The sequence below is a fragment of the Canis aureus genome, chromosome 5 (assembly GCF_053574225.1).
Source record: "Canis aureus isolate CA01 chromosome 5, VMU_Caureus_v.1.0, whole genome shotgun sequence".
Taxonomy (NCBI): domain Eukaryota; kingdom Metazoa; phylum Chordata; class Mammalia; order Carnivora; family Canidae; genus Canis; species Canis aureus.
This window is the reverse complement of record NC_135615.1, coordinates 66075616-66093656: the sequence shown is the minus strand read 5'-3', so window position 1 is coordinate 66093656 and position 18041 is coordinate 66075616. Positions and strand designations below refer to the sequence as shown.

Genomic DNA, 18041 nt, shown 5'->3' with positions numbered 1-18041 from the left:
GGTGGGAATGTAAAAGCCACTTTGAAAGCAGTCTGGCAGATTCTTAAAAAGTTAAATAAACATAAATAGCAATTTAACCTACCTAGCCAAGAAAAATGAAACACAAGTCCACACACAGACTTGTGTGTGAATGTCCATGGGAGCATCATTCACAATAGCCAAAAGATGAAAACAATTCAAATGTCCATCAACTGGTGAACAGGTAAAAAGAAAATAATGTGGGATATTCATACCATGAAATACTTTCACCAATAAAAAGGAATTAAATACTGAGATGTTACAACATGGATGAATCTCAAAACCAGTATGCTAAAGTGATAGCCAATCAAAAAAGACTACATATTATTGGTGTCGGAGGTCATTGAGAGGACTTGACCACAGGCTGAGGCTCCTTACCCACTTCCCTATCCTTAGGCTGTGCAACCAGCTTCTCGTTCCCACTTCTAGAGGCTGCCCTAACAAAGCTTTAAGATAGTGATGTGGTATTGAGACCATCTGAACAGTACACAGAACTGAATGCAGGTAAGATCTTTATAGATACTGTAGGGGGCAGCCCGGCTGGCTCAGCGGTTTAGCGCCACCTTCAGTCCGGGGCCTGATACTGGAGACCTGGATGGAGTCCCCACGTTGGGCTTCCTGCATGGAGCCTGCTTCTCCCTCTGCCTGTGTCTCTCATGAATGAATAAACAAAATCTTATAAAAAAAATAGAAAGAAAAGAAAGAAAAGAAAGAAAAGAAAGAAAAGAAAGAAAGAAAGAAAGGAGAAACAGGAAGAAAGAAGGAGGGAGGGAGGGAGAGATTTGGCAGCTGGGTGAGAGATCTACTTATCTTGTAGCTGCCCAAGACACACCTTTTATCTTAAGTTCTTTTGCTTACTATACCTGTCACTTACCAATCTGGAGTGGCTCACCTTTCTTTAGTCTCTCTCTACCCTCAACCGGTTTCAGATTATACCGAGAAGCTCCAAAGAAGCTTACAAACCAACATTTATATAATTATGTTCCATTTATATGAAATATACAGAAAGTGTGAATTCATGAAAAAAAGAAAAAAACAGAAAGATCACTGGTTGCCTACGGTGGACTGGGAAGGGAATGAAAATGGGCATGGGGCATCTTTCTGGTGTCACAGAAATCCTCTAAAATAACTGTGGTAATGGTATTATGTAAATTTACTAAAAATCATTAAATTTTAGGCAGCCCTGGTGGCTCAGCGGTTTAGCACTGCCTTCAGCCCAGGGCCGGATCCTGGAGACCCGGGATCGAGTCCCACATTGGGCTCCCTGCATGGAGCCTGCTTCTCCCCTCTGCCTGTCTCTGCCTCTCTCTCTCTCTCTCTCTCTCTCTGTATCTCTCATGAATAAATAAATAAAATCTTAAAAAAAAATCATTAAAATGAGCAAATTATGTGATATGTAAATTCTATATCTCAATAAGCTGTTTTTAAAAAGCGAACTCAGACTTCTGGGTTGGACAGTGAGGGACAATTTGGTCAGATAGGTGTTCTGCCATAAATACAATTTCCATAAACTAAACGAGTGAAATCTACAATTTCTAGATTTTACTCCAATAGGATTAAAACACCGCACATGAAAACCACAGAACAGGATGGTCGTGATAGCCTTTGCAACTCCTTAGAAGTATAACAAAAAAATTCTGTAGTTGTCAATTGACAAATATGTAAGGAGGAAACAAATTTTCCCACCAGGAGCTCCTGAACAGGGTCATACCACAGGTCAGCCTTGCCACGGGAACTAGCAAAATAAAACCTCACCCTAGAAACTACCCACACTAGTGGGTAGTGAGAACGCAATGGCGTTGTCAACACTTAACTAAGAGCAGAATTAGAAAACCAGCACTGAATTGCAGGCAGCCTCTTGTCTGCTCTCATTCCTCCATTATGGCCGATCCAAGGCAGCAGGCATTTGCCTTGCAAAATAGGTAGCTTCTTGGACCCTACTGCCCCCTAGGACTGGGACAAAGTTGAAATACAGAGATGACCCCAAAAAACGAACGAACCAACCAAAAAACCCAGAAATCTCAGTCTGGAGCTTTCAAGATTCAATTCCTTCATGAGTCGCATTTTTTTAATTCAAGTTTATTTAAGTATTGTCTACACCCAAAGCAGGGGCTCAAACTCAGGATCCCTGAGGTCGAGTCACATGCTCCTCCTCCTGACCCAGCCAGGCACCTTTCCTTCAAGAGTAACATTAACCTTAACTGATTTTTTTCCCCAGACACTGAGCTCCCCAAATAAGACCCAACCATGCCAGACCCGCTCCAATGCGCCTTTCGGACTGAAGGCGCAACCCTGATCACCCCTGTATGTACTCCCAGCCCGGGCAACCCTGGCTTCAGACTCCCCGACTCAGGCAACCAGCTTGGTGCAGGGAACATAGGGCGAGCAAGTGAGCGCGCGGCCCTGCCCTCAACGGGAATAATTTATTAACCACGAACATTATGGGATCCCTGGGTGGCTCAGCGGTTTGGCGCCCGCCTTCAGCCCAGGGCGTCATCCTGGGGTCCCGGGATCGAGTCCCACACGGGGCTCCCTGCATGGAGCCTGCTTCTCCCTCTGCCTGTGTTTCTCATGAATAAGTAAATAAAGTCTTTAAAAAAAAAATTAACCAAACATTAAACAGCCAAAAACGGTTATTAAATAATCCCTGAAGCAAACTTACAACTACATATGGTAACGGGCAGGGGAAGTGGAGGCGCTTTGGAAATGGTGCGACAGGAGACTGTGTCTGCTCTAAATCTTTATCCATATTAACTCATTTAATCATCAAAAGACCCTATACGGTAAGTTCTAGGATTATCCCACTTGGGGGATGAGAAAAAGTGGGCACAGAGAGGTCAGGGGACGCGCCCGGGGTCACCCCGCCGGGCGGTGGCCCGCCCAGGCGCACGCGCGGCCCGACTCGAGACGCCTGAGGTAATCCCCTAATCTGCCCGTCGGTAAATCCCGGAAGGAAGAGTGAAGCCGGGGCAGGGCCGGCCCGGCTCGTCCCACAGCAGCGCGGCGGGCCCACCTGCCGCTTCTCAACTGGGCAAACTGAGGCCCCTGAGGAGCCGGAACGCGGGTTCTGAGCACCGGACTCCTCAGCCCCCCTCAGCTCTCCTTGCCGGAGGTGGTCAGCGGCACAGGGAAGCACCGAGGCGGGGCCCAGCCGCTGCCCTCGGCGCGAGGCACTCACCTGGCCTGACCAAGGCGGACAGCCGCGGCCCCTCAGGCGGCCTCTCAGACGGCCTCTCGCGCCTCCTCTCCAGCCTCTCCGCTCCCACCTTGCCCTGCGCGCCTGCGGCCCCGCCCCCCGCAGGCCCCGCCCCCGCCCGCTCGGGCGGCCCGTAGCGCCCACAGCGCCCCTGCCGGCTGGGAGGCTTCGAAGGCTGCAAGGCGCAGGCTCGCTAACTGTCTTCTAGGCCCTTCTTGCGGCTTTTCCCCTTTCCTCCCTCCCTCCCTGGCTTTCCTTGGTCTTTCAAGTTTTCAGTCACACAGTCATTCTAGTGCTCATTCTTACACTTAATAATTATCTGTGTGCCAAAAACAACAGCAACAACCCCCCAAAAAACAATTAAGTGTGTGCCAGAAACTGTTCGCAGGATAAAGCAGAGAAGACAAAATGCCTGTGCCCATCAGCTTACATTCTAGGAGAGGACAGCAGAGGAGTGGCTTTCCAGCCTTGTTACTCCCAGCTGCCGTTGCGACTCCTTTTACCCCGTCCCTTCCCAGGACACTTACACACACACACACACACCTAAAACTCAAGCTCAGGCTTCATGGAGCAATACTTACCCAGGAGATTGGCAGCTCCTCAAAAGACAACCAGAAAAACTTGCGACCAAGCACAATTAACTCTGTAAGGCTTTTGCTGCAGTAATGGAAAACGCTAACCTTGACAATCCCGGTAGGATCTCGGAATGGAGGGACAAGGAAAGGAAATTGTGAGGTTCAGGGGGAACCCTGGGTGGCCCAGTGGTTCAGCGCCTGCCTTTGGCCCGGGGCGCGATCCTGGAGTCCCGGGATCGAGTCCCGCGTCGGGCTCCTGGTGTGGAGCCTGCTTCTCTCTCTGCCTGTGTCTCCGCTTCTCTCTATCAAGAATAAATAAATAAATAATCTTAAGAAAGAAATTGTTAGGTTTTACATGGTCGGCCTGAAGAATTAGGGACTGCAGAGCCAGGCAGCGCCAGGTTCGAGAGTGCTTTAACATGAAGCACTCTGGGTGCTTAGGGACATAAGGTTTTTTGTGATAGGGTGAAGCAGGGTGCATGCTCTTGTTTTTGGCTGATTCTGGTGTTCTTCCTCTTTTAGGCGGGTCTCGGTAGGTCGTGAGTTGTTTGTGGCTTGAGGAGTTCCAGGACCTTATCCGTAGTGACATCTAGTGGAAGGGTGACCCCACCTAGTAGCCTTAGGTCACCCATTTTGAAGAGGCCCTACCTCAGTCTGCCCAACAGAAATGTATATAGGGTCGGGGTCTGGGCTTGGGTAGTTCAAGCAGGTCTTTCAAGATAAGGAGTGACTGGGAGTCTGTGAGACCTAACAAGCAAGAAAGATGTTATCAAGAAAGCGGAAAAATTGAATTTTAAAAGGACATTTTTAGTTCCTTAAGTGTATTGGCTATCAATGAGTTTAAAAGGCTATAGAACTTCCTCTTTAGTAGTATAGCTTCTTCTTGTTCTTGTCCTTCCTCTTCTTGTTCTTGTCCTTCTTCTTATTTTTTTTAAAGCAGGCTCCAGGGCTTTTTAGGTGGCTCAGTGGTTGAGCAACTGCTTTTGGCTCAGGGCATGATCCTGGGGTCCCAGGATCAAGTCCTACATCGGGCCCCCATGGGAGCCTACTTCTCCCTCTGCCTATGTCTCTGCCTCTCTCTGTGTGTCTCTTGTGAAAAGAAATAAATAAAATCTTTAAAATACATAAATAAAGTAGGCTCCACACTCAGCACAGAGCCCCCAACATGTAGCTCAAACTCATAACCCCAAGATCAAGACCTGGGCAAAGATGGAGAGTCAGACTCCCAACCAACTGAGCCACCGAGGCACCCTATAGTAAGTAGCTTTAGTAAATAACATCCTTCTAATTTTAAAGAAATGTTAAATGTAATTTCCTTGATATTTATGTACTAAATAAATTATAAATTTTGAAATACTTTTTAAATATTTTATTTATTTATTTATTTATTTATTTATTTATTTATTTGAGAGACAGAGACAGAGAGAGAGCAAGTACATAAGCAGGGGGGAGGGGTGGAGTGAGAAGTAGGCTCCCTGCTGAGCAGGGAGCCCATGTGGGGCTCCATCCCAGGACCCTGAGCAGGATGCAGACACAACCGAATGAGCTACCCAGGCACCCCTACATTTTGAATTATTTTTAAAAACAGGGATTGTTTGGGATTGGGCAAACGTCTTGGAGTAAATTTTAGGATTAGTGAATACAAGGCAAGGATCTTAAAGCAAGTCTCAGTCAGTAAAATTGCTATTTGACAGGAATGTGTTTTCCCAGACGAGTAATCTCAATGAGATTCCTAGTTCAAGAGCCCATCCTGCAAACTCCAGAAAAATAGGTCTGAACAAATTCCTAAACCAAACAATTATTTATTGATTTATAGCCTTATCTTACTGAGCACAGCATCATTTTTGCTGTATTCTACAGGTCTAAGCAATAGCAAAGAGCTCCCAGACTCAAGGAAAGGGCAACAGACCACATCTCTTGATGTAAGGAATATCAAAGAGCGTAACCATCTTAAATCCTCCACATTTGAGGGCATCTGGCTGGCTCAGTAGGTAGAACACGTGACCCTTGATCTTGAGGTTGTGAGTTCAAGCCCCATACTGGGTGTAGAGATTACATAAAAAATAAAATCTTAAAAAAAAAAAAATCCTCCACATTTGGATGATGTAGAAAATAAGGAGTCCCTTCTTCTGAGCTAAAGAAAGAAGAGGAATACAGGAGAGGCAGGCCAGGTGGATTGGCTGATCATTGCCAATTAAACTTTCCTCCTGGCAGGGAAACCTAAATATAACTTTTCTTGTACTCTCTAGTGCCAACCTGGGGTCTCAAAGTTGGGCCCAATTTCCCCAAACGCATTTTCCTTTTATGCAAACCACATCATAACATGAATTAAGCTGGTGTTCCTTAGGTCTTTGACTGTATCAACTTCCAAAAAAGTCATTTTCCCCCATGTTTTTGTCTCTGAAAAGGTGTTTTACCTGTTTTGGCTAGGAAATGGGAAATATTAGAAAGTAACCAGCATATACAGCAGAATAGAAACATGCATAGTGATCGATTTTCTCTGAAGATTGGGTATTGAGTGAGCCATTTGTAACCAGCTATAATGTCGTACTCAGAAAAAAAAATAAATAAACCTTAAAAAAAGGTTAACATAAAAGCAATTTTCCATTTACATATTATAGTAAATGGGCAGAGAATGAAGAGCAACATGACTAGAATAAACCAAAGATTTGAAGAGCAAAAACAGAAAGATAAGGTGGAAAGTACTCTTCATTTCATCTACTTGGTCTGATGGCTTGGAGTAGCAATTTTTCTTTTCATACTGTTTGCTTTTAGAGGAACCGAGAATCTTCTAATTATAGCCCAATTGTCAAAGGGTAATGAATTGATAACAAAATGTGGTAGATACATACAGTGGAATATTTTTTTAAAGATTTTATTTATTCATTTGAGAGAGACAGAGATCACAGGCAGGGGGAGGGATAGGAGAGGGAGAAGCAGACTCCTCACTGAGCTGGGAGACTGACGGAGGTTTCAAACTCTAGACCTGGACATCATGACCTGAGCCAAAAGCAGACGGTCAACCATCTGAGCTACTCAGGCACCCCCATATAGTGGAATATTATTCAGCCTTCAAAGGGAAGGAAATTCTGACATATTCTGCACAATCATGACAATGTGGATGAATCTTGAGCACCAAATGTTAAGTGAAATCAGTCATTCACAAAAGGGCAAATACTATTTTATTCCACTGACATGAGGTACTTAAAGTCAAAATCATGGAGACTGAAAGTAGAACAGTGATCACCAGGAGCTGGGGAGGGCAGGGAGTTAGTGTTAATGGATAGAGTTTTAGTTTCTCAAGATGAAAAGTATTCTGGAGATGGATAGTGATGATGGTTACACAACTATGTGAATGTACTTAATGCACCAGAATTGTACACTTTAAAAAATAGTTATAAAGTGTTAAAGAGTCTCTCCCTTATATCTTCAATGAATTCACCTTTCTTGCTTTTGTGTCAAGGTAAGATCCTAATCTATATTCACAGGAAATTGTCTGCAGAACACCAAACATCTAGCAGCAATGTCCACAATAGCCAAACTGTGGAAGGAGCCTCGGTGTCCATCGAAAGATGAGTGGATAAAGAAGATGTGGTCTATGTATACAATGGAATATTCCTCAGCCATTAGAAACGACAAATACCCACCGTTTGCTTCGACGTGGATGGAACTGGAGGGTATTATGCTGAGTGAAATAAGTCAATCGGAGAAGGACAAACATTATATGGTCTCATTCATTTGGGGAATATAAATAATAGTGAAAGGGAATAGAGGGGAAGGGAGAAGAAATGGGTAGGAAATATCAGAAAGGGAGACAGAACATGAAAGACTCCTAACTCTGGGAAACGAACTAGGGTCGGTGGAAGGGGAGGCGGGTGGGGGGTGGGGGGACTGGGTGGCGGGTACTTAGGGGGGCATTTGACGGGATGAACACTGGGTGTTATTCTGTATGTTGGCAAATTGAACACCAATAAAAAATAAATTTATTATTAAAAAGAAAAAAAAAGAACACCAAACATCTGCAGCTTCACTAACCCCCTTTGGCTCCCTATGCAATTTGAGATGTTTTAGGTCATCTTCAAGGGTGTGAAAATTAATAAAAGGAAATCTCACTAAAATAAAGTCAGGAGGCCAGAAGGGGGAGCTCTTATGCCATACCACTTGATGTCAATCACAGGAAGAATGATCAATTACAGACCCCAACAGAATAGTCACAAGGATCATCAATTAATAGGCTCCAAAAAGAAAAGACGTTCACTGCATCACCTACAAGAAATCAACAGCTCCAGCAACTCAGCCAATGAGAAACATCATCACCCTGAAATCTTGCTCTTCATCAGTGTATTTTTGTTCAAAATAACTCCTCCTAGTTTCCTCCTCCTCCATAAAATAACATTTCTCATTCCTTTATTTGTTGTACTAGCTAGCCTATGGTTTTTACTGTAGCCTGCCTGTCCAGAATGGCAATTTTTTGTGATTCCCAAGTAAAACCATATTTGTTGGTAAAATAACTGTTTAATGAAATTACATGGTGTCATAAGTGGGATCTGGAGAGGACACCACCCCACCCCCAACTCCAAGGATGGTGAGCAAACAGGTGCTGGTACCTATAGAGCCCATTGAGCCCACTGCTTTCCTGCCCATCCTGGAGTCTGAGTGAGTAAGTCTCTCCTGAATTGCTAAGTCTACTCTGCGTTTTGAGCTCCCTGGCCTTTATTTGGGATCTATTTGAAGGCTCTGTCTTTTCTGAGAGTACTCATTTGGCCTTTAGTCTGACTCCATTTTGGAATTGTACTGTTCCTATCAGAACTGTGCTGGCCTTTGGCCTGATTCCTTTTGGAAATGGGCCATTCCTATTAAAGTAGCAGTTTAGGAATTTTTCTTTTCACTCTAGAGAAAAACCTCTAAGGGGCACCTGACTGATTCAATCAGTAGAACATGTAATTCTTGATCTCAGGGTTGTGAGTTCGAAACCCCATGGGGGATGTAGAGAATACTTAAAAAAAACCCAACTCAACTGTAAGAAATGGGGTTCCAGTCAGCAAAACGTTTTGAGGCATCCCCCTTCTGGATTCCAGACAGTTTTATGTTTAAAAACTGTGATCCCGGGGTGCCTGGGTGGCTCAGTCAGTTAAGCACCTGCCTTCCACTCAGGTCATGATCTCAGGTCCTGGAATTGAGTCCTGTGTTGGGCTCCCTGCTCAGTGGGGAGCCTGCTTCTCTCTCTCTCTCTCTGCCATTCCTCCTGCTTGTGCTCTCTGGCTCTCTCTCCCTTTCTGTCAAATAGATAAAACCTTTAAAAAGGAAAATAGACCAATCAACTTTATAAAAAAAAAAAACAAACAAACAAAAAAAACAACCTGTGGTTCCTCGTACACATTTCTAAGCAAATGGACCGACTTAACCAAAAATAATTTCAAACACCGATGCCCATTATAGGGAACTTTCAATCTGGACGAACTTATTTTTCTCCAAACCAAATTGGACAGCCACAGGTTTAAAGTTGTCAAAGCTGAATGGGATGCCTATTTTGATTGGTATTTTGAAGCTTCCAAACGTCATCAGGAATCTAAAATTGCCTCTCTGCTGAATACAATTTCTAGACTAAGTGAGGCAAACAATTAGGAAAAGAGAAAAAGGCTTCTGGGGGACAAACAAATCCCAAATTTCTTATGTTCCCTGGACTAAAGCTGTATTGTGAGCCATAGTTAAAGAGTTTCCTAAAGTGACTGAGGACCCCCATAGGTTTGCTGAAGAATTTAACACAGTTATTCAAACTTACCAACCCGGTTTCTCAGATTTCTATCACTTAGCCCACATGCTTGCCAGTGACAGCCAAGCCAAACATTGGATGAAATTTGCCCATGGGAGCATGCTAAATGGGATTTAGAAAAACAAACCCCTAACTTTTTGGCAAAGTACTAAAAACACATGCTGAAAACCTCCACCGAAAAATTGCAGTAGCTTTCTTCAAACCAGTCAAATTTTGACTGGAACAAAATTCAAACTTGCACACAAAATCTGACTATTTTACATCAGATTTTCAAAGAAAATTCTGGTCTTCCTTTAGATGTTGAATCCACTTGGGTAAGCCTTTAACCCCATATTTATTAATGGGCTGAGCCAGGAAATTTCTTTTTGTTGAAGGACAGGGGGAAATGGGAAACTGTGTCCACTCCAGATTGAGTTAATTTGGCAAACCGGCTCACCTGCATGCTAGATGAGTCACCTAAAAAGAGAGACCACTAAAATTCTGAATTTTTAACTCCGGCAAATAGAAGTCCCTAAACAAAACTGCAAAACCTCATGATCTCTGCTGTTATTGCAAAAAGCCAGAACATTGGAAAAAAGACTGTTACCAACTTATAGCGCCATCAGCCCTCCAGCTAGCCTTTCCAGCGGCCTCCTAATTCCCAATGATGGGGCTCCGGGGAACTATAGAGGATTTTCCCAATCCTCCCTCTTACTCAGGTTGAAGAAAAAAGTCTTCAGATTAGGAATGAATCTCTCTGTGTTCTTATTGATACCAGAGCTACACACGCAGTGCTTAACCCCACTGCTACACAGCAAGCCCTGCCTCAGAATATTAAAATATTTCAAATAGTAGGGGTCTCTAATAAACTTCAACAGGTTCCTAATTTTGAATCTATTCCCCCTCTTTTTTTAAAGATTGTATTTATTTATTCATGAGAAACAGAGAGAGAGAGAGAGAGAGAGAGACATAGAGGAAGAAGCAGGCTTCCTGTGGGGAGCATGTTGTGGGACTCAATCCCAGGACCCCAGGATCACAACCTGAGCCGAAGGCAGACATTCAACCATTGAGGGAACCCAGGCACCCTGAACCTATTCCCTTTTGATTAGGCTGCTTAAATTACCCATCCTTTTCTCCTTAGTTTCTTTTCCCCTATTTTTATTGGACAGAGATTTCTTAGAAAAATATCATGGTAGGGGATGCCTGGGTGGCTCAGCAATTGAGCATCTGTCGGCCTTCGGGTCAGGGTGTGATCCAGGAGTCCCAGGATCAAGTCCCACATCGGGCTCCCTGCTTGGAGCCTGCTTCTCCTTCTGCCTAGGTCTTTGCCTTCCTCTCTGTGTGTCTGTCATGTTTAAATAAATAAAATCTTAAAAAAAAAGAAAAGAAAAATATCATGGCAGAATTTATTTCTCCCAAAAGGGGGAAATAATTCTAGAAACTGACAGAAATAATTCTAGAGAGATGCCTAGGTGTCTCAGCGGTTGAGCATCTGCCTTTGGCACAGGAGTCCCAAGATCGAGTCTCACATTGGGCTCCCTGCATGGAGCCTGCTTCTCCCTCTGCCTGTGTCTCTGCCTCTCTCTCTCTCTCTCCCTCTGTTACTATCATAAATAAATAAAAATTAAAAAAAAAAGGAATAAGAGAAAAGATACAGTAGCAATCAAAATGTCTATCAGTAGTAATAAGAATAAAAAAATAATGGATCTTACCTTGGATTACTAAATAGCAACAGAAATGACTGTCTCATAGCCATATACATCGACACAAATGAATCTTAGAATTAGGACTAGGAAATAAGCAAACCAATTTGCGAAGGAGTACTCACAAGTTGATCCTATATTTGTTGTTGGGGCCAGGCGGGAAGGGAAACTCCTCAAGATGGCGGATACGCCAAAATGGCTGAGGTTCCTGTCACCACCTCCACTTGGGACGCCAATGGACCAATGACCTGCTCACAGCTTGAGCAGACCCTTACACCTCAACTTTGGACTTCCCCAACCGAACCCAATGCCCTTCAAACCCCAGAGGAGGAAGTCACCTTTGACTGGTCGAATTGCAATCCTTCCTTTGCATATGAGCCAACCAATAGGAAACCGTTCTGCCTTACAACGTTATGTAAACCCCCGACCACCTTGTCTTGGCGCGACTTCCTCGACTCACTCTCTTTCCCCCGTGAGTCGTGGAACCTCGCCCGAGGGTGCCTGCAATAAAATCTGTTCTTGGACCCTCGCCGGCCTTGGCGGTCTCATTTCCATCTAGTTACTAAAAAACTTAACATTTGGTGCCGAAACCCGGGAGGAGATCGAGCCCCTGCAACAGCACGGAGGCTCTCTCCTCCTCCGTCGGACTGGGACTCCGCTCTCTTTCTCTGCTGGGGTCACCGGACTCCTTGCGGTGAGTGTTCCCTGGTTTCCGACCCTCTCCCGGGGCGCCCTGTCCTAATCGCGGCCCTGTCAGGGCAAACCCTCCTCCGCCACCTGGTGGCTCCGCGGTTCCGGGGAGTAAAGGAGACCAAATTCGTTTCCAAAACGCCTTTAGGATGCCTACTGGCTAATCTCCGAACTCTGGAGTTAGACCAGGACTTACAAAGGCAATGCATTATCCATTACTGTACCGTCGCTTGGCCTCAATATCGGCTGAATAACCAATCACAATGGCCACCTGAAGGCACTTTTGATTATCAGATACTTACGGACCTTGATAATCTCTGTAGACGCCAAGGCAAATGGTCTGAGGTGCCCTGTGTCCAGGCTTTCTGGACCCTGCGCTCCAGACCAGAACTCTGCTCTAGCTGCTCAACCTCTCAGGTACTCCTCGCCCGCTCTCCCCCGCGGACTCTTCCCCACTCCACCTCTAGAGACTCCAACTTGGCCCCTCCATCCCCCCTCGCCGAGCCTCCTGAAGATCTCTCCAGGCCCCCTGTAAGGGCCCCAGGCCCAGGCCCAGCCTCGAGCGTACCCTCTCCAACCGTTCCTCTCCTCCCAGCCCCAGAACCTCAACCACCTTCCAGCCCCCTCCCTTCCCCTCCTATCTCTGCCCGTACCAGATCCAAAAACTCTTCCCCAGACCTGGTCTGCCCCTTGAGGGAGGTTGCAGGGGCTGAAGGGGTTGTCCGAGTCCATGCGCCCTTTTCTCTACAAGACCTATCCCAAATAGAAAAACGCTTAGGTTCCTTTTCGGCCAATCCCGACAACTACATCAAGGAATTCCAATACTTGGCGCAGGCCTATGACCTAACCTGGCATGACTTAACATGTCATCCAGACCACCACCCTCACCATTGAGGAGAGGGAACGTATCCAGGCTGCTGCCCGGGGACACGCTGATCAGGTCCACCTTACCGACGCCACAATGGCGGTCGGTGCTCAGGCGGTCCCCGCCGTAGAGCCAGGCTGGGGTTACCAAGACGGTCAAGATGGCCGCCGGCGCCGCGACCACGTGGTCCGATGTCCCATCGCTGGCGTGCGGGCGGCCTCTAATAAGGCCGTAAATTATGACAAGATCAGGGAAATCATACAGGCCCCTGACGAAAACCCGGCTATATTCCTTAACCGGCTGACTGAGGCATTAATTCAGTACACTCGCTTGGACCCGGCCTGTCCCGCGGGGGCCACGGTTCTAGCCACACATTTTATCTCTCAGTCAGCCCCAGATATCCGCAAAAAATTAAAGAAAGTCGAGGAAGGCCCTCAGACCCCCATTTCTGACCTAGTGAGAATGGCATTTAAGGTCTTTAACTCCCGTGAGGAAGCCGCAGAGCTGAAGCGACAGGCCAGACTCCAGCAGAAGGTTCAGCTACAAACCCAGGCCTTGGTAGCAGCCCTGCGGCCGCGGCTCCAGGAGCCAGCAGAGAGGGGGACCCACCCGCACCCCTCGGGGGCCTGCTTCAAAGGCGGGGCTGAAGGCTATTGGGCCCGTCAGGGCACCAACCCGACCATGCCCTCTCTGCCATTTGATGGGCCACTGGAAATCCGACTGCCCTAGCCTCAGGGAATCCTCGGCGCCTCAACGCGGGGAAGACCCAAGACGGTGAGTCCAGCCTTCCAACTGCTCGGGCTGGAGGACGACTGACGGAGCCCAGCCTCGGCCGCCCCTCTCACCCAGGCCGAGCCCAGGGTCATGCTCCAGGTAGCGGGCAAGTCCATCTCCTTTCTGCTGGATACGGGGGCTGCCTATTCTGTTCTGCCTTCCTACGCGGGACCTACTCAACCCTCACCAGTCGCTGTTATGGGGATCCACGGGAACCCCTCCACTCCTAGGGCCACACCTCCCCTTACTTGTAGCCTGGATGGGTTCCCCTTCTCTCACTCATTCCTGGTGATTCCCTCATGCCCAGTGCCCCTGCCGGGTAGGGATATCCTCCAAAAGCTAGGGGCAACTATTCATTTGTCCCCCTCTCCTCCCTCCTCACCCTCACCTCGTCTCATCCTATATCTCTCCACTCCATCTTCTCCTACCCTTCGTGAACCCCCAAGTATGGGATACCTCGGAACCTGTAGTGGCCTCCCACCACCCTCCCGTCAAAATAAAACTCAAGGACGGTTCCAAGTTCCCCTCTAGACCCCAGTTCCCTATCTCCCTCCTCCATCACCTTGGCCTCAAACTGATCATAGAACGACTAAAGCGTCAGGGACTTCTGATTCCCATAAGCTCTCCCTGTAACTCCCCCATCCTGCCGGTCTGTAAACCCTCCGGAGCTTATCGATTGGTTCAGGACCTCCGACTCATTAATGAGGCAATAGTCCCTCTCCATCCAGTGGTTCCTAACCCTTATACCCTGCTATCCCATATCCCTCCAAGCACCACTCACTGTACGGTGTTGGACCTGAAGGATGCCTTTTTTACTATTGCCCTACACCCCGATTCCTACTTTCTTTTCGCCTTCACCTGGGAAGACCCAGACACACATACCTCTGAACAATTAACCTGGACTGTCCTACCCCAGGGGTTCTGGGACAGCCCCCATATTTTTGGTCAGGCCTTGGCTGCGGATTTACAGCAATGCCTCCTTAAGGCTAGTACCTTACTACAATATGTAGACGACCTCCTCCTCTGCAGCCCTGCCCTCACCATCTCCCAGGATGACACCACCTCCCTACTTAACTTCCTAGGGAGCAAAGGGTATCGGGTCACACCCTCTAAGGCACAACTCTGCACCCCTTCGGTCACTTATCTGGGAATCCACCTGACCCCCACCTCTAAATCTCTTACCGGAGACCGTATCCGCCTCCTACGAGAGCTCCAACCCCCTCAGACGGCAGATGAAATACTTTCCTTCCTCGGGTTGGCGGGCTTCTTTAGACACTGGATTCCAAACTTTTCTATTTTGGCCCACCCCTTATACCAAGTGGCAAAGGACACTCCCCAGGGTCCTCTCATTGATCCCTCTTCCGTCCGCCACCTGTTTTCCAAGTTAAGAGACTGTCTCACCGCTGGGCCGATACTAACTTTGCCTGACCCTTCAAAACCATTCCACCTTTACACTGAGGAGCGGTCGGTTTCAGCTACTGGCCTTTTGGCCCAACCGGTTGGACCTACTTACCGGATTATAGCCTATCTATCTAAGCAGCTAGACAGCACCGCCCGCGGATGGCAGCCCTGCCTTAGGGCGCTCGCAGCTGCTGCCTCCTTAACTAAGGAGGCTCTCAAATTGACTTTGGGACAACCCCTCATGGTTTACTCCCCCCCATCGACTTGGGGATCTTCTTAGCCACCGATCCCTGGCCCACCTAACCCCCTCTCGTCTCCAATTCTTCTATCTGCTATTCATCGAAAACCCTCAAATCTCCCTCTCTACCTCTCCCCGCTTAAATCCTGCAACTCTGTTGCCTACACCTTCGCCCACCTCTGAACCCACTCACTCCTGCACGCAGCTCATAGAGGATCTCACCCCTCCCCACCCTGGACTCTCTGATCAGCCATTATCCAACCCTGACCGTATACTCTTTGTAGATGGCAGCTCCTTCCTGGCTGCGGATGGTCGGAGACACACCGCCTATGCTGTAGTCACCCCAGAGACGGTAGTGGAGACAGTCCCCCCTCCCAATTGGGACTACTTCCCAAAAGGCTGAACTTATAGCTCTCACCAGGGCTCTACATCTATCTAAGGGACAACGAGTCACCATCTACACCGACTCAAAGGCCGACTCAGTGGCCAGGGAAACGGCCTTAAGTAACACAACATCTCCCATCCTCTTCCCTAATACCCCTCATCGACCTTCCTACTCTATAAAGGAAACTCAAGCCCTCCAGGCCCTGGGAGGAAAGGCAGAAGGTAAAGGATGGATTTACATCCGAGGGAAGATTGCCCTCTCAGAAAACCTGGTCCATACCCTAATTACTGATATCCACCAATCTCTCCATATTGGCCCAAGGGCACTGAACCAGTTTCTCCAGCCCCTGTTTTACTATCCATCCCTACCTAAGGTGATTGAGGCTGTCCATAGGGCTTCTAAAACCTGCTCGTCTGTAAATGCACAGGGAGGAATCCACAGGCCGGGGCCTAACCATCAGCTCTGAGGCCATCAGCCCGGTGAAGACTGGCAGCTGGACTTCACTCACATGCCCTGCCATAAAGCCTTTCATTATCTACTGACTTTGGTTGATACTTTTACAGGATGGATTGAGGCATACCCCACAGCCAGAGAGACTGCAGATGTGGTGGCCACAATCCTCATCGAGCACATCATCCCGAGGTTGGGCTACCCGGACCCTACAGTCAGACAACGGGCCGGCATTTATCTCCAGTGTGACCCAACAGGTGGCCGAGAGCCTCAACATTACCTGGAAGCTGCACATCCCCTACCACCCTCAGTCTTCGGGTAAGGTGGAAAGGGCCAACGGGCTACTTAAGGCTCAACTCACTAAACTTACCCTGGAGACTCGCCTGTCGTGGCCCACACTGTTACCTATAGCTCTCACCAGACTCCGGGCGTCCCCCCGAGGACCATCAGGTTTGAGTCCTTTGAGTTACTGTTACTGTACGGTCGGCCCTTCCTTATCAACCACAACCTCCAGGCCATTCCTCCACCTCTTTTATCCTATCTGCCTTACCTTACCCTCCTCCGGGCTCTCTTGAGAGCCCATGCCGATGCTGTCATTCCGGCCCCGACCGACAATGCCTCCGAGGAAGCCTCTCCAGGAGACTTATCCCCAGGGGACCAGGTCCTTATCAGAAATCTGCAGCCAGGCTCCCTGCAGACCCGATGGACGGGACCTCACACGGTCATCCTCACCACCCCAACCGCGGCAAAATTGCTGGGACATACGGCATGGGTGCACATCAACAACCTTAAACGGGCACCCACAGGTATCGAATGGACCTCCCAGATGGTGGGACCCACCAAACTCCGCCTGGCTAGGGCTCCTTCTCATACTTCTCCTGACCCCCCCGATACAAGGTGTAGAATGTGATTGCATGAAAGGCATCGGTACCTCGCGCTACTTTTCATCTTATACCCACATGCCCAGAACTTGTTACTCAGGGAAGACACCCATCACCTGTACTTCAAGATATGCCGAAGGAACCTTTTGGATGTCTGAACTTTCTCAAACTAGCCGATCCCCTAGCAGCCGGTAACCCAAGACTGGAACGCCAGCAAGAACTCACCCGGGTATCTGTCAACCAACTTTTACTTCACCCATACTCTCGTCTGCCCACATCCGACTACCCCTACAACGACGCCCCACCGTCAGCAGGAAGTAGCCAGAGCAGAGTTGACGCCCCCCACACCATTATATAAAACAAAAGGTCGGAATGTTGGGGCCAGGCGGGAAGGGAAACTCCTCAAGATGGCGGATACGCCAAAATGGCTGAGGTTCCTGTCACCACCTCCACTTGGGACGCCAATGGACCAATGAACTGCTCACAGCTTGAGCAGACCCTTACACCTCTCCTTTGGACTTCCCCAACCTAACCCAATGCCCTTCAAACCCCAGAGGACGAAGACACCTTTGACTGGTCGAATTGCAATCCTTCCTTTGCATAGCGAGGGTCACTCTGACTGGTCGAATTGCAATCCTTCCTTTGCATATGAGCCAACCAATAGGAAACCGTTCTGCCTTACAAGGTTATGTAAACCCCCGACCACCTTGTCTTGGCGCGACTTCCTCGACTCACTCTCTTTCCCCCGTGAGTCGTGGAACCTCGCCCGAGGGTGCCTGCAATAAAATCTGTTCTTGGACCCTCGCTTGCCTTGGCGGTCTCATTTCCATCTAGTTACTAAAAAAACTTAACATTTGTAAAATTTACAAACAAAAGCAAGTAATAAATCGCTCAAGAATACACACACATATATATGGTAAAACTATAAAAGAAACAAGGATGGGGTGCCTGGCTGGGTCAGTCGGAAGAGCACGCCCCTCTTGATCTCAGTTCAAGAGCCCAAGTTTGGGTAGAGATTACATAGATAGATAGATAGATAGATAGATAGATAGATAGATAGATAGATACTTAGATAGATAGATAAAAGAAAGCAAGGGAATAGTTTCAAGCCAA

At 47.7% G+C, this 18041-nt stretch overlaps 2 protein-coding genes across 2 annotated transcripts in view; one reads left to right on the top strand and one right to left on the bottom strand.

The window, feature by feature from the left end:
- LOC144313572 (uncharacterized) overlaps positions 1–13689 on the bottom strand; it is a 51590-nt gene extending 37901 nt beyond the window's left edge. The window contains exons 1-2 of the mRNA XM_077896503.1: positions 13645–13689; positions 12798–13090 (exon numbers count right to left, since the gene is read on the bottom strand). Coding sequence (XP_077752629.1) covers positions 12798–13090; positions 13645–13689 — 338 coding nt within the window. The remainder of the gene's footprint in view (positions 1–12797; positions 13091–13644) is intronic.
- LOC144314426 (uncharacterized) lies at positions 12881–17732 on the top strand. Its single transcript, XM_077898495.1, has 2 exons — positions 12881–13573; positions 15497–17732. Exon 1 carries the CDS (start codon positions 12896–12898, stop codon positions 13526–13528), a length of 633 nt encoding a protein of 210 aa, XP_077754621.1. The 5' UTR covers positions 12881–12895; the 3' UTR covers positions 13529–13573; positions 15497–17732.
- The last annotated feature ends 309 nt before the right edge of the window (positions 17733–18041 follow it).

Excerpts from the sequence above, each read along its gene's own strand:
- LOC144314426 (XM_077898495.1), top strand. The coding sequence starts at position 12,896 with ATGGCGGTCGGTGCTCAGGCGGTCCCCGCCGTAGAGCCAGGCTGGGGT.